The sequence below is a fragment of the Plectropomus leopardus genome, chromosome 6, assembly GCF_008729295.1.
Source record: "Plectropomus leopardus isolate mb chromosome 6, YSFRI_Pleo_2.0, whole genome shotgun sequence".
Classification (NCBI taxonomy): Eukaryota; Metazoa; Chordata; class Actinopteri; order Perciformes; family Serranidae; genus Plectropomus; species Plectropomus leopardus.
This window is the reverse complement of record NC_056468.1, coordinates 18,315,356-18,330,939: the sequence shown is the minus strand read 5'-3', so window position 1 is coordinate 18,330,939 and position 15,584 is coordinate 18,315,356. Positions and strand designations below refer to the sequence as shown.

The window sequence follows — 15,584 nt, the reverse complement described above, 5'->3', positions numbered from 1 at the left end:
AAAGAGAGAGAGAGAGAGAGAGTGTGTGTGTGTGTGCTTACATGTATTTTACTCTTGCGCTGCTACAGCCAGTCACACTTTACTTGGAAGTTAAGAAATAACAAACGGCAACATCACTTGTTCTCTATCAGCAGCTGCACCTTACACACCAGATCTCTGGCCAGGGTCAAAATCTGCGTTATGTTGTGGTGCTCAGCCATCTCTGAAAGACAAAGAAACATTCAAGATTAATTTTTCTTCAAAAATAACTTTGGCTACTTCAAACCAAACACAAAAAAACACATTTAAATGTCTGCAGAACATGAATAAATTCTGCATCTATTCAGTTGTCAACTGTGAGTACGAATGTAAATTAACTAAACTCTTTAATTAGCTGTTCGATGCTACAAAAATGGTTGCATATTTGGGATTTTTTTGGCTTCATTTTTGTACAGTGGGAGGAAGTGGAGATGTGTTGTCCATCTTTATACAGCCATTGGTTGTTACTGTATGCTTTGGTTGATGTGTTTTTAATGTGTGCGTGTATGTATTGTTTGCTGCTATTTTGGCTCCCTTGAGGAAGAGATTTTGTAATCTCAATAGAACTACCTGAATAAATAAACCTGAATAAATTAAAGTTTAAAAATAATAATAATAATGATAATGAAATCAGTGGAGTGCACCTTCCACAGGGAAGAGGATATGTCTGTGACTGTCATCTATGAAGCGTTGTGTTTTACCATTGAAGAACTTAATGATATCAGTAAAGTCCATGTTGTTCTCCAGGATTATGTCCCTGTAGATCTCCACCAGCGCCAGTGCAATGAAGAGGACAAAGTGACTGGAAGAGACATGCTTGGCTGCCCAGATAGTTTCCCACACTGCAAATACGTCATCATACACCAGCTCTGGAAGACAAATCACATAAAGGAACGAGAGTCAAACCATATTTGAGGACTCGGATGGGAGGCGAGCTTGCAGGAAGTGGAGTTATCAGAGGAGAGAGATAAGAGTGGAGGCAGGTGTTTGGGTGGGAGAGAGGATATAATGAGATACCCCAGTGAGAAAAAGAGTCTATTGTTGAATCTCCGGTATGAAGCCCGATTCATTATAAAACCTATCTATGCAGCTGACGTTCCTGGCAATTATTTCACAACTCCAAGGAACAGTTTTCTAAAGATATAACCGAAATCCTTTCTGGGCCTTAATAACAAAATGTGTTGTTAGCAAGCTGCCAAGTGGTCTGGCAATTATATCCACCAACAGGGAATCTCCTGCTCCTCTAATTGGCACAAACTCTTTCACACCATGCTGTCGTTTTACCTCGCTTGAAGTCTAGGAGAAACCAGCGGTAGCAGAAGTAGAAGTGGGTGTAGTCTCCGTTCTGGTGCATTAGCTCAAACAGCTCAGAATCCAGGATCTGTGCAGAGAGGGGATCAGAGGAGATTCAGGAAACTAGTAATGAGTCTGACTGTGGAGGAAACGTGTGAAAAAGTGGTGCTTGTTGGTAATTAATGGATTTAGTGATAACGAGCTGCTACAGTATGTGTAAAGAGTTTACGGGTACTGTGTCACCTGGATTAGAGAGCGCATGTTGGCAAAGTGAGTATCCATAGCTCCTCCGTGAGGAAAGTTTTGATTCATTCTCTTCATGAGCTCAGTGAAGCAGCTGAAGGCCATGGCCTCTGAAAGAAGGAAAAAACGGAGAGGAAGGAGTGAGAAAAGTGAGTGGGCAAACTGTCCTCTGTTGTTACATCAATAACTACCGAAATACAACAAATGTCGGAGAAGAGACGTGATTCAGTGCTGACTCACCGTCATCCAGAATGACTAGAAGTGGAGCCAGCAGATCACACATGCCCTGCACGTAACCGATGTCAAGGTGCCTCCAGATATAGCTGTAAATATACAACCCAGATACGTGAACTCAGCTGCTTTTATCTGCCACTCATACACTGAGTCAGACGCTGCTCAGTTCCAGAGGTATTTCCACATCTCTTTTCAATGATGAAGAAAGCTTTTTCAGAATAATAATCATTTATCAAGCTAACTACTCCTGAAGTGTAAAATGATTAGGTTACTCTACAGTTAAATGTATTGAAACTTTGGTCCAAACTGTCAAACTAAGCAGGCCTGATCAATTATGAAACTGATTCTGTTATTGCATGTCCTATTCCTTGTCTCAAATGTTTTCAGAAACATATTTTAGTGTACTGTTTATCTGTAGAATGGGAACGTTTGTGACTTGGTTGCCATGTAGCCACTACCTTTTTTAATCAGCTTAACAGTACATTAAAACATGTTTCTGAAAACATCTTAGGCGAGAAACAGGAAATGCAGTAAAAGAATCTTGATTCATTTTTGATCAGATCTGCCTAATTTGACAGTACGGTTTTAGCACCACAAAACGAGTGCCTTCTAGATCCATTATATTGGAGGAAAGGCAGACATCTCAATGGCTGATGTCTCCAACACTCAGCAACTCACACCAGAACAATCCAGATAAATCAATGGTACTACAGGTAAGAGAAAAAAAGATGAATTGTCCCTTTAGTGTCTTTTAACAACAGTGAAGGTCTGTGGTGCAGAGAAATGAGCTGATTAAATCTTTAGCTACACAAAACACTACAAATACGAACAGTTCATTGTCACTTTTGGACTTATCATGGTAAGTAAAATAGAGAATATTGGTGGTTTTATTCTGTAAAATTTAATATATTATATATTTGATAAGATAAGCAGTAAAAGGTTATGATGTATTGGTATGAAGATGGGGTGAGGACATTATTAAAATAATCCAAACTCTTATTAGCACATTTACATTCATACTCTCATCCTTGAGAGGCAGGTAAGACATTTTCTACTTTAACAAAGATGGGTAAATGAGCATATTTTAACTCTTTATGACATTCCTGATGCTGTCATGTTTTACCTGCACATGATGTTACGCAGTTTCTCCAGGTTGGCAGGAGTGAAGTACCAATAGTTTCGGTCACAACGTTGGACATCCTTTTCAATGCGGTGAAGATTTAACGTGTACAAGTCCAGGAGCTCTTGCTGAAACAAACAAAACAATAAATAAATGCACAGATGAAAAGAGCACATAAACAAATTTTAACTCTTTAAATAATATGTGTACATACAGAGAAGATGCTCCCAGCAGATTCTTGAGAGGTCGCTTTATTCTTGGTGTCTCCAGACTCGGCCAGAGAGCCAAAGTTTGGGTAAAGGCTGTCCATCTCTGGCTCCTCACAAAGGATGGACTCTGTGCTCTCTGGACTGGGCTTTCCCTGCTCATCCCTCTGCCTGAGCTCCATGTGGGGGGCCGAGTCCTCAGAAAGAGAGGATGCTTCATGACGTCCCCTCCTGCTCCAAGGCACCATGGAAACTTTGGCTTTGGGAATTTCCTCCATCTCTATGGCAGAGGGAGACTCGTCAGATTCAGTCATGACCTGAGGCTCGTCTGTCTGAGAGATAAAGTAGGCTTCTCTTGCTCTTGAGACCGCGGTATCTGATGAGAAAAGCAGGTTCTTTTCAATTTTGGGAGCCACAGGATCAACGGATATATTTTCTCTTTCTGCCAACATTTCTGGTTTACTTGTCTTTGATTCGTTTATTTCCTTTGTCTTTTCAACATTTGCTTCTGAAGTTTTCTTAAGCTTTGTTGCTTCCTCAAAAGACACATCTGCTTCTTTTTTGAGACTTTGCTCAACAAGTTCTCCTTTTGATTCTGTAGCAGCTGCTGAAATCACTGATGTATCTTCATCTGGCACTTCTTTTTCTGTTTCCCCAAACTCTAAAGATTTAACTGCTTGAATGTCTGCCAGCACATCTTGATCTTCACACTTGGGCCACTCTGTTTTAATTGCTGCAGACTCCTCAACAGTTTTTTGTATTTTGTTTTGAAGACTTGTATCTTGGTTGGCATTCACCAGCTCCTCTGTATTTTCTCCAGTTTTCGTTGCATCAGGTGCTTTCTCCTTCTCCTGCTCTTTGTCCATCTCTTTTCCTTTCACCTGGCTGTCCATCTCCTCTGTCAGATATTCACTCCCCACCCCTGCAGGTTTGACTGGGCTCTGTGGCACCTGAGGGACAGCTGCAGCTCTCAGGATCATATCAGGTGCAGCGCTGTCCTCTGTGCTGAGGGAGCCGTCAGACAAGCCAGAGGTGACTGAGAAGTTGCGAGAAGAAGGATGTCCAGAGTCAGGAGAGCTTGTCCCGTTCTGCAGGGCTCCATTTGGTATCTTTGGCACCTGTTTGGCCTCTTCACTCTTGGGCTCCGTCTCGATCTGGTCCACCTCCTCTACAGACTCAAACACCTGAAAGAACAAGCCAAAGGGAAGCAAGCTACTCCAGGGGAAGGGATGGGAGGATGTAAAGAACTAGCAGGGAGAGAATGCAGGGATGATTGGTTTAGAAAGTTGAGATCACATGCATTACTTTAGGATGAGGATATTAGAAGTCTAAAAACTCCAAGTGTCATTTAGTTTGCTTGAAAGACCATTCAGGCTGTAATTTGGTGCGTGTTTGATACCTGTGTGCTGCTGCTGGAATCACTCTGCAGGCGAGCCAGACTCTGCCTTTCTGAACTTTGAGAGGACTGGGAATAAAATATATTAAGGCCAAGAAATTATTATTATATAAAGATGTATTTTTATTGACATGCAGTTGTCTTGTACACTGGCTCATGTGCTGTGCTCACATTAAAGACCCAGTGTGCAGAGTTTAGTGGCATCTATGGGCAGAAATGGTATCTAATATTCACTTTGTTTTCATTAGTTTATAATCACTTGAAAATAAGAATCATTGTGTTTTTGTTATCTTGAAATTATTGAACAAATCAAACACTGGCTCTCGATAGGGCCATTTGCATTTCGTGTACCCCCGTAATTGTCCTGCACCCTTGACAAACGTGAGAAATTTCAGTTCTGCAACCTCACCGCTAGATGCCACTATATCCTACACACTGGACATTTAAAGGTATACTCCAGTGATGTATTGTTACACGTATTTAAAGTTGTGGGAAATAGACAGGTAAAAAGCTTCAAGCAAAGACCAAAATTGGTGGATTCTACATTTTCCGTTATGCAACCGATAGATAATTTTTTTTAATGTTTTTTGTTTGTTTGGTTTTTAAAAAAAATAAAAGCTGGTTGTTGAACAGTTTTACAACTGTCACAAGCTGAGAGGTACTATCCATAACTAGTAAACAGACCTTTGGTAAATTGGCCACATTTATTCTCTAACTCTGAAGTTAGTTTGCATCACTGACTCACCTCATTGCTGATGGTGGAGTTGTGGTGGGTCATCTTCTGACTGTCCATGCTCGCTCCAGAAGAGCACTTTGCTAACGCTGCGGCGTGCTGCTCCTTCTCTCGCTGGCGGACAATCTCCTCACAGCCGAGCCACTCACGCATGGTCTGTTGGTAGCACACTCGGACCTGATCATCCACCTGGGTTGAGGGGTCAAGGGTCAGTGGCTTAGGTGGAAAACACTTTGAATGCAAAACCATAATAGTGGAAACTACAAACCTCCTTCCTCTCAGCTTTTGACATTCCAAACTGGTAATGACCCAGCAGGAAAGGCCACACCTCTTTACGCAGCGAGGCGTCCACGCCACCAAAGTAGACCAGACGAAGCAGCTCCTTCTCCTCGTATGCCTGAAGACACAAGTTATTGGTTTCTGATCAATCTTTGGATTTTCTGCATCATTTTGAAAGACAATTATTTCTTCCTGCATGTGTAAAACATTCAATAATGCTTTAAAACAACGACATTACATGGCATGCTGCAGTGAGAGGCCTCAGAGTAGTTTTTACTGTCAGTGCAGGGAATGATTAATACATCCAAGAGGGTGGTAGATGGAGAAGACTACAGGAACTGGGGCATCTTCCAGCTGTGATTATACAGTATGTGCTCATTATTTTCAATTTACTTCATGGGAAGACAAATAAAAAAATTAATTTAATTTAAAAAAAATTAAAGATTATGTTTTGTCTCTCCATATTGATACAGATTTGTACAAGTTTAATAAGGCAATTAAAAGGAAAATACCATAATAGAATAATGGTGTCTCCAGAACAGAGCAAACTATCCAGTAATCCTGAGATGAAGCTTAAAGCTCTGGAAAAAGCTAGTAATAATCAAAATACTGTTTCCACAGTCAATAAATTGAGTCACTTTTTTGAGTGGCTACCCGCATAATAATGAAATATTACATTAGTATTCTTCACCAAAAAAACAAACAAACTAAGATCTAAGAAAATATGTGCTTATATGAGAAAAGGCGTAGATGTGGACTTTGAGACTGACAGGTCCATTAGTCATGCTTTATGCACACGGTTGTGAGACTAATGGCGTGAGCCACATGATTAGCAGAGGATGAATATGGATGAGACAGAAGAGTGACAGAGTGAAAGAGATAGCCTGCGAATGGACATGCATGTGTATGTGTGTTTGTGTGTGTGTGGACAGCATATTGTCACCAGCAATGTGGAGTTTTTGTTGCAGTGCTGTGACACCAGCGATGCTTACTGTGCAGTCCTGGAGATACGTCTGCCACACATCTGTGGTGAGCCCTGTGTAGGCATCGCACGGCATGTCAGGTGCCACAATGGTGTGATTGACGAGAGCAGAGAGGTGTGTACGCACAGTGGACAGGTGACGGCAGTATGCTAACCCTGGATGACAATACAGTTCATTACTTAATGGCTCTACAGATGTCAGTGTAAATCAAAATGAGGAAATTACACACTAGCTCAAACACATTTTCATTGTGAATTGATAATCATATTTAAAGAGGACCTATTATGCTCATTTTCTGGTTCATATTCATACTAAAGGTTATACTTAAACATGTTCACATGCTTTAATGTTCAAAAAAGACATTATTTTCCTCATACTGTTTGTGCTGGAACACCTGTTTTCACCCTTTCACCACGGCGCCTGTCACTTCAAGCCCCCCTTCCAAACCAGAAAGACATCTTAAACTGCATCCAAGGTCAATTATGATTCTTCCTATTATGATTTCTTTTTTAAATCAATGGAGGTTATGTACTTTGAAAGCAATCTAAAAATCAGTAATGTCCTCACAATGTAAAGTCTACGAGCTGAGCAGGTGGGTATAGTGGAAGAAACACTACTGTGCAAATTCAGTCGACCACACGCCGTGTAAATAACCAGGAGCAAGAAACTTTTTTGGCATATGCAGCACGCAAGCTGTTCATTTGGACTGCATGAGGCGCCAACTTGGGGTCAGGTATCTAGTTATTATGATGCATCTATGGCATGGCTACACCACCACTGTGGCCTTAGAATTACTTTTATTATTATTATTATCATTATTATTACTTTGGCCATGTTTAATATGAACATCTTTGATTGTAACACTATACATAAGACACAACATTTGGAAGAGCATAATTGGTCCCCTTTAAGGCTTTTCAGTACTAAAAAAAGAATCACATACAGCCATAAAACGCCCGAGAGATGATCTGATTCTTCATGTTGTCGCACAGCAGCTTCAGAGGAGCCCTGCAGGAAAATACAGCACAGAGCAGCATTTCACTTGCGTGGAGGAAACACTTTTGTCCCCTCTTCCCTTAAAAGACCATCATTAAACTAATCAGCTAGCGCACAAGAAATCCCCGTCCTGAGATACAGCATCTAGTGACAGTTTAGTAGTGTTGAGTCTAACCTTTCATCATTCGAATGATTACATACTGTGCTGCCATACAGCCCAGAGCCTTCAACCATTTTATCTGCCTTGCTTATCACCTCATTTTCTAAATGCATTCTCATGTCAGTGAGCTAAATGTCACATAATTGTCTTCTAGGCAACTGCTGGTTTCTTCTATCTTCGTTTCTTTCCCAGTTTTGTCTGTCCTGAAGTGGATTTCTGGTTTGTGCAGAGGGATGCCAGGTTTGTGTCTTTAAGTTTCCCTGTCACAATAGAACACAAGTCACTCTAGCTTGAAGGCGCTCATCTCTCACCTCTCATGGTTGCACCCCTTGGGCGTTGCCCCATCAGAGAGGCTCCCCTGAGAACAAGAGGAACATGAGGACTTCCTGAGAGTGGGATGCCACATTGTAGCTCCCTGATCCATCAAGTCTGGAGGAGTCACTGCAAAACACACACGCAGACAATCATTGTCACTTAAAAAGTACTATGCTGCTCGGGCTTTCAACAATTACATTTGCATTTACATGATTTAAACACAGCTGAAAACACTTTGCATAAGCAGAATTATGCTCTCCGACTGTGATCTGCTGAAAGCACTTCAGATTGTTTGTGCCTGATTCCTTTTCGAGTAAAGACAAAACAAAAACATTTATGCAATCTGGAATTGATGAACGATATGAAAGCACAGAGCCATCATGCTCAATTAAATTATTACAGAGAGAAAGATCAATTGAGCATGAGCCATATACGATCAATTAGTTGTCCACCCATCGGCTGTTAAAAGGTTACAGCGCTGTAATGCAGTAAAGAAGGCGTGACAGAAGGCGGTAGGGAGTGGGAGGGGCTTTAATAACGGGAAAACATCAATAAACTTTGCCAGAGGTGCAGAACAGGCCATGAGGATATTAGATGCAGAGATTTAAAGCAAGCTGACAGAAGGACAGACGAGCCGAGGTGTGACAGTGTTACAGCTGCTTCCTGTGAGTGAAGGGGATTCTTCAGGACAGCTGAAGGACCTCTTGGGTACAACCAAGGTCCCTGTTTTGGAGAGGGACTGCCCGCTCAGTTGAAAGGAGAGGGAGGAAGTCAGTTGGGGAGGACGCGTTACAGTCACTGTAACAAACAACGATTAACACGTTCATGAAAATGTAGGAATCAGGAGAGGCCGTGGGTGCTGCTCATATTTATTTGCGTCTCTAAAGGGAATCTCACCAAACTCTGACTGGCTGTTTGGAAAGAGGATGCGGAAGACATAGTCTGTGGCCTCGTCCTCCTCCTTATCTGAGACCGAGTCCGAGGATCCAGATCCCTGAGGAACCCTCTTTCGCAGCTTGGGAAACACCTTACCCTGCAGAGAGAGTATAACTGCGATTACACTAATGCCAACAACAAAAAATGTTCAACCATTAGAGCCCCGCTAAGCCATCCATGTGAATTAAAGATGATGAGTGTCTGCACGCTTAAGCTTATTAATAGTGGCTGAAAATGCGTGGGTGGTTTTCATTATTCTGTTGAGCTGCGGATACAAAGCTGCTCGCAATCCAAAGAAAACATCCATTCATTAACACTTTTTGTGCGGCAGCACAGGGAGAACATTAAGCCACACATTCATCAGTATCGCTCCAACCAATATTACAACCTCGCAGTGCATCTCTTCTCTAAATTTCTTTTTTTATTGATTTATTGATTAGATAAGGCTAATTTAGCATTTTAGTGCTTTTTTTTTTGCAGAAGAATGCCTAATGTGTGTAATTTGTTCTGGGTGTGGAGCTAAGGAGCGACCCAAAAGTGTGCTGACCTTTCCCCTCTGGGACCAGAGCGGCGGGTCCAGCTGGCCGTGGGGAAGCAAGCCATTCTCCAGGCAGGAGAGGAACTGGAGCAAGTGGCCTCCTCTGGGGAAGCGAAGAGGAGGTCTTTGGATCCCATCCTGACTGACCAGCACCACCGTCCCCCCACTGTCAACTGCAGGAAATACACAGGAGATTATTTGTTTTTCTTAATTATTCCTGATATTCATGATGCTAAATGGTGCTGAACACAGCTTTACAGCCTCTTAGCAGTGGCTATGCGACGGTAGCGTAGTTCGTTTTAGCCTGGCAAAAGCTTTTTACTTCTGGCGATTGTATTTAGGTTTCAAAAATCCTAGAAGTGGTATTCATTTGTGAAGATAATAATCTGGCTGAACAAAACATGTAAGTATCATAAATGTTCATTTACCACAGAGCTTATTTTCTGCAATGATACAAAATCGAATGAAAAAATGCTACAGAATTTTTGACGAGGGAACCAGGGCAACATTAGCTTCTGAGTGGACCTACAGAAAAACCTTCATCCCTGGGGCACTCTATTGCAGACAATGATAACAAATAGAAAATGCAGTAATAACACACAAACTTTTGTAAAAAGGTTTGTGAGGACTCACCTTGTTGATGACAGTGCAAGTAAACTATATCTCCTAGAGGGATCGTCATGGCATAGTCCCAGTATACACTGAAAAACATCAAATCAAACGCATTAAATCATAATGATAAATCAATAATAACTACTCAGACTCGTCTTGGCACACCAGGTGGATCACCAGCTAACAGTGAAAAGCAAATCCATTGAGAATATTTATCTGTGGGAGTCCAGATCTTGAGGATCATTAATTTAATGGCTAATAAAGAGAGTAGTCAGGAGTGTGCACACAGACGAGCAAGAGCAGAAATGTCTAATGCAATAATCAATTTTTTTGGTGAGAGGAACCATGCACAGGCACAGGAACATAACACAGTTTGCGGGTTTGAGCAATGTCTGACAGTGTCTCAGTCAATAAACCATCTGCTTGCTGCTGGTGTACTGAAAATAAGCCTCATCAGATCAGCAGCATTGACTCCTCATACTGAGCCAACCAGCCACACACAAACACGCTGCATTATTCAGTGACATCGGAGTGTTATACAAACAGCAGCTATGAATCTAACAGATATATAGCTTTAAAGAAGCAAGTTACATGTTAGATATTCTGGTATAAGAAGGAAGAAGGAATATTATCAAACCCAAGCTTTGTGGACAGACACAATCATCATAATCACAATCTCTTTGTAGCTGAATAATTTTGCACCTGCGTTCATAGTCCAAGTCTCCCACAGAGCCGTTCATGAGCTGATTGGGCGTCCACTTCAGAGTCATGAGGTCAGCATTCTGGTGCAGAGAGAGATAACCTGGGATAGCCTCCATGTCGTCCCTCTGAAACAATCACAGTGACATTTTTTTTGTTTTTTAAATTTGATGCAGTAGCAGAAATGAATACAGTGGAAACTGCTTAATTACAAATGCCATTTAAAGAATTTTCTTACAGTAATCAAATTGTCTGCTAACAGTGTTCATTTTGTATTGTTTTTTTTAAATGACAAAACACAGAGAAAAATTCAGCAGTGGTAATCCTATAATTTCTACTTAAAATTAATCCAGACTGTTTAAGTGAAGTAAAATTTCCTTGAGGAGTACCTCCAAATCCCCAGTTTCATGTGTTTCTACTCAATGTTGAGACAAAACGGTAACCTGTCTGCCTGAGGCTGGTGCTGCTTGCACATTGAAATCATGACAGGAAAAAGAAAGTAATTCTCTCTTGATGAAACACGTAATCTACTCAAAGCTTATAGTTGCCAGTGATTAATACAAAAACGAATGCACACGGGGAAAGTAACCTTGGTTGAAGCCTAAATTATGAAAATTTATAATGCCTGGTCCCATAATGCCCACATAATATAACAGTAGTACTCTATTTTGAAACAGTCAATAAAATTCTGTAAATAGCAAAGCTGTCCATTTTATTACTTTATATTCATAATCACCCTCTTATAGTCATCAATTTCACCCAGGCAGACATGATTATTATAAGTAGTTTCCACTGTATCAGAATGTATAGGCCTGATGAAAACAGCATTGTTGTTGGGGTAGAAAATGTTAAGTAAGGCAGTCTTATATGCATTGATAACACACACGCACACACACACACGCACACGCACACACACACACACACACACACACACACACACGCATACAAACACACACACACACACACACACACACACACACACACACACACACATACATCATTAATTTACCAAATATTTTTGTCTGAATATATAATATAAAAATATAATATTTTTGCTGACAAGAGTTTGGTCCTATGGATCACAGAGCATCTTAGGCTCTTATACAGATTATGGGATTACAATATGCAGATTACCATTTTGTTCAAGATTTTATATTGCTATGAAGTATTTCTCTGGTTTTAGTGATACTGTTTAGCTGTGACATTCTATATAATATTAGACAGAAATGTTGTCAGATTGTTTATGAAATTATCTTTCTGCAAACGTTATGAAATGACCTTTAAGTAACTTTTTTTGATCTTCTTTTTATTAAGATATTATTTGAAAGGGGTGTCATACCTAAACATGCATATCAATGACTGATTAAGAGGCACTGGACAGTTACCGGTTGTACGAGCACATTGTTTTTGCCAAACAGTAGGGTCACTCTGCTGTTTTGATGTAGTGACTCCACATATTCACGAGCTGACGGCGAGGGGGAAGGGCGTTCATCCATGCTGCTGCTGGAGTGCCGCTTTTGGATCTGCACAACACAAAATACACACATGAGATAACAAACACCAGTGATAAGCCGATGACCATCTTAGCAGAATAAATTATAGCCACCCAGTCGCAGTGGCGCCATTTTCCATGAGTAAGATCTCTTTTTCAAATGACTCAAGATAAAATAAATATAACATTCATTCATGTGCACCAATGCATCGTCCATCGTCCCCGTTGCCACAGATCAGTCTACTTTTGCTCTGAATACACACATACAAATACACAGCACCATGCAACTGTAAGGAGCATTGCGGTGCTGTAAGATAGGCCGAGTTGACCTGGTTTAGTGATGAAAACTGAACAAGTGTGAAGGTCTTTGATACACTCTGTTCTTTCTTTCTGGGACATGCTGTGCTTCACTTAACACTTTTACCATATTCACTACGAAGGGCCAAGGACAGATGTTGTATGTTGTAAAGCTCCCAGAGGCTAACTATGATTTGACAAAAGACTTAAAAAATCAAATTGAAATTGAATTAAAATTACTATCTGTACATCTCTTTGGGGCATGCTTTGTGATTGGACTACAATGAACTTTGATTTGATTAATGTGTACACCACTTTGGGTTGCCTTTGGGAATGAAATGTGCTATATAAATAAATTTGCCTTGCCTTGCCTAATACATCTCTGCAGATCCTCTTTAATTAGACAAGCAACATCTATGAAGGGAAAGAAACTGATCAGAGCATCACCAAAAACTGACTGGGGTGAAACAAAAATGAGCCTTGTACTGATTCTGAATGTTTATGTACTGTAGAAGTTGCAATACTCACACACAGTGCAGGTCTCTTAGTGGGAGAATCCTGTCTACAGTGGCCACCATGGATACGATGTCTTTGCACCAACTCGTCAGCAGACGGGTCCGTCCAGAAGTGGTCGGCTGTTTTCATCTTTGTGTACTCCAAAGCACAAGGTCCAACTGTCAAAATGATGTTTAAAAGTTAAATAGTGTAGACACTGGGTGTACCATTTCATCGACCAATTATCAACGTTGGGTTATCTTCAATTAGCATACTCAAAAACAGGAGAAGTACATTTTTGTACTTAAAAGGTAGAGTTTTTTTAGAGATGTACCATACCAGGCTTCAAATAAGCTCCCTTTTGATCCACCATCCACAGAATTTTATGATAGTTTGAAGTTTTGGTAATATAACCTTTCAGTAAAAATTGTCCTCCCAACCTGGGAACTCTTTGAGATACTCTGGTTGGGTCCTTCAGGACCAAACCCTGACAAAAACAAAAACAAAAACAAAAACAAAAACAAAAACAGAAACACAAAAAAAACAGTTTTTTTCCATCTGCAGCTGGCCTTGTCAGCAAGGCCCAGTACCCCAAATGACATGGATATGTTTGCACACCCTGCACAAAACTGTACAGTTAAGGCTATTCTGAAACAGCTTTACTGTACATATTTGCTATGTTACAGTACATTTCATTATATCTTTTTCATTTTTTTAATTTATCAAATTCATTTTTTGATTGCTGTGGTACTTTGCCCTTATTTTTATTTGCTCTTTTCATGTTTATTGCGTGCTTACTGAATGCACCAAACACCAAGGCAAATTCCTTTTAAGTAAAGACCTACTTGGTAATAAATCTGATTCTTGACATAACTCTTGTATACTTGTGATCCCTCTTTACAGGTTGCAAAAATCGACAGGTAGTGGTTGAAGTAGAGATGTTTTAAAATTACTTTTTAGGGACTCAAAGACGCAAGAATATCCAATAATTCATAAACCAAAAAAAACTTTTATGAAAATTTTATGTGGCCGAAATATGTTTTTTCTACATGACAGTCTTGTTAAAAAAACTCACAACTCCTCAAATTTAACTTTTGACTCCCTTGTTTGGGTACAAAACTACACCAAGGCTGCCTAATCCAAAGGTACAGGTACTAGCACAATGATCAAGGTGCCTGCTGAGATAACAGCAGCATTGCTTCTGGCTCAGCCCCACTGGAAATAAATAGATCACTGTTCACTGGTGGGAAGCTAGTGGGGGATTATGTCCCTGTTGCAGCAGAGCAGACTTCTGCTGGTTAGCCTGTCAGCACTATACGCTTCAGACTGCAACTTCCTCTGGTACAAGAGTTTAAATTATGTGAAACAAAGACTGAAGTACAGGTGGAAGTTACTATACACACAAATTGGGAGCAAAATGTAAATACAGGGTACAACTTATTTCTGAGACCACCATGGTCTCACATTGTCATGTAAACATGAGCACAAACTGGACTGTGGCACATGAGGCTTTATGATAACATTAAAAGACAAAAATTCTCACAATATCTCATATAATTACCTAACAAAGACGCAAGGATAGGTCCGTCCACAGGGTCCATTAGAACAGCCTCTTTCTCGTAGTATTTACTGGGAGACACACGAGAAAGGGGGATGTTGAGGAAATGTTACGTTTTTGTAACACAAATACTTGAACAGAATTTCATTGACCCCTCTCAATGTACCTGCTGTTCTCCACCAGGTAGAGCACAATCTTGTCGAGCACCTTCTCAAATAGAGCGGTACGGATCCACAGGTTCTTGACTCCCTGTGGGTTGAGGCTGGGCAAGCGAGGCATCTTGCGAAGGCTGTCTTGACTTTGCAAGCTTTGACTTCGTCTGCAGGAGGAGAGAGTCACAACTTTCAATATAAGCAAAACAGGTATAATGTGGCTTTAAAATTCCATTAAGTGAAACTACATCTGCATGATGCCAATGGCATCGGTGATTCATGAGTCATAAAAGCTCATAAACATGAATTATTTAGAACCTTTTCATAATAAAAAACTGCCCCTCAAATAAGCAGAGAGCCGTTTGTTTTCTGTGCTTTCGCTCGCATGAGGCTTTGATGTAGAGCTTTGAAGTCTTCTGTGATGTGTGTGTCTCTCACTTTGTCTCGATGATCTGCTCGAGCTCCTGGGCCTTCCTACACAGCTCCTCAGCTGGGCCGAAGCTCTTCCCCACCTTCATGAAGAGCGCTGCTATCTTGTTGCTACGCAGAAAACCCGCTGCTCGCCGCTTCAGCCCGTGCAAAACACATGCCTCCACTGCAGCTGTGTGGATACAAATGATTGGACAGAAGAAAAGAGCACTTAACTAAAACTGTATGTCAGAACATGAAGACTCAGTTTTTAGCTCTGTTTTGGCCTCCACCATTTGCTGGGAAAATATCTGGCTCATAAAGGAGCAAATTAAACTGTAGAACCAAATCTAGGGATCCCAGACATATTTACTGAGGAATTTTCAAAACTTTCCATATTATATTATATATTTACCCATTT

At 40.7% G+C, this 15,584-nt stretch overlaps 1 protein-coding gene across 2 annotated transcripts in view; it reads right to left on the bottom strand.

Moving 5' to 3' along the window:
• The window catches only part of sgsm1a (small G protein signaling modulator 1a), a 32,980-nt gene continuing 17,396 nt past the window's right edge, over nt 1-15,584 (bottom strand). The window contains exons 4-25 of one of the 2 annotated variants that reach the window (XM_042488516.1): nt 15,194-15,356; nt 14,770-14,922; nt 14,607-14,674; nt 13,079-13,224; nt 12,147-12,284; nt 10,765-10,889; nt 10,084-10,151; nt 9,460-9,623; nt 8,874-9,009; nt 7,973-8,102; nt 7,449-7,513; nt 6,515-6,660; nt 5,512-5,640; nt 5,256-5,432; nt 4,514-4,579; nt 3,123-4,361; nt 2,912-3,036; nt 1,795-1,877; nt 1,555-1,664; nt 1,303-1,399; nt 720-887; nt 1-202 (exon numbers count right to left, since the gene is read on the bottom strand). In XM_042488516.1, the coding sequence (XP_042344450.1) occupies nt 114-202; nt 720-887; nt 1,303-1,399; nt 1,555-1,664; nt 1,795-1,877; nt 2,912-3,036; nt 3,123-4,361; nt 4,514-4,579; nt 5,256-5,432; nt 5,512-5,640; nt 6,515-6,660; nt 7,449-7,513; nt 7,973-8,102; nt 8,874-9,009; nt 9,460-9,623; nt 10,084-10,151; nt 10,765-10,889; nt 12,147-12,284; nt 13,079-13,224; nt 14,607-14,674; nt 14,770-14,922; nt 15,194-15,356 (3,785 nt within the window). In that variant the 3' untranslated portion in view covers nt 1-113. The remainder of the gene's footprint in view (nt 203-719; nt 888-1,302; nt 1,400-1,554; nt 1,665-1,794; nt 1,878-2,911; nt 3,037-3,122; nt 4,362-4,513; nt 4,580-5,255; nt 5,433-5,511; nt 5,641-6,514; nt 6,661-7,448; nt 7,514-7,972; nt 8,103-8,873; nt 9,010-9,459; nt 9,624-10,083; nt 10,152-10,764; nt 10,890-12,146; nt 12,285-13,078; nt 13,225-14,606; nt 14,675-14,769; nt 14,923-15,193; nt 15,357-15,584) is intronic. The other variant, XM_042488517.1, reaches the window with a different exon arrangement.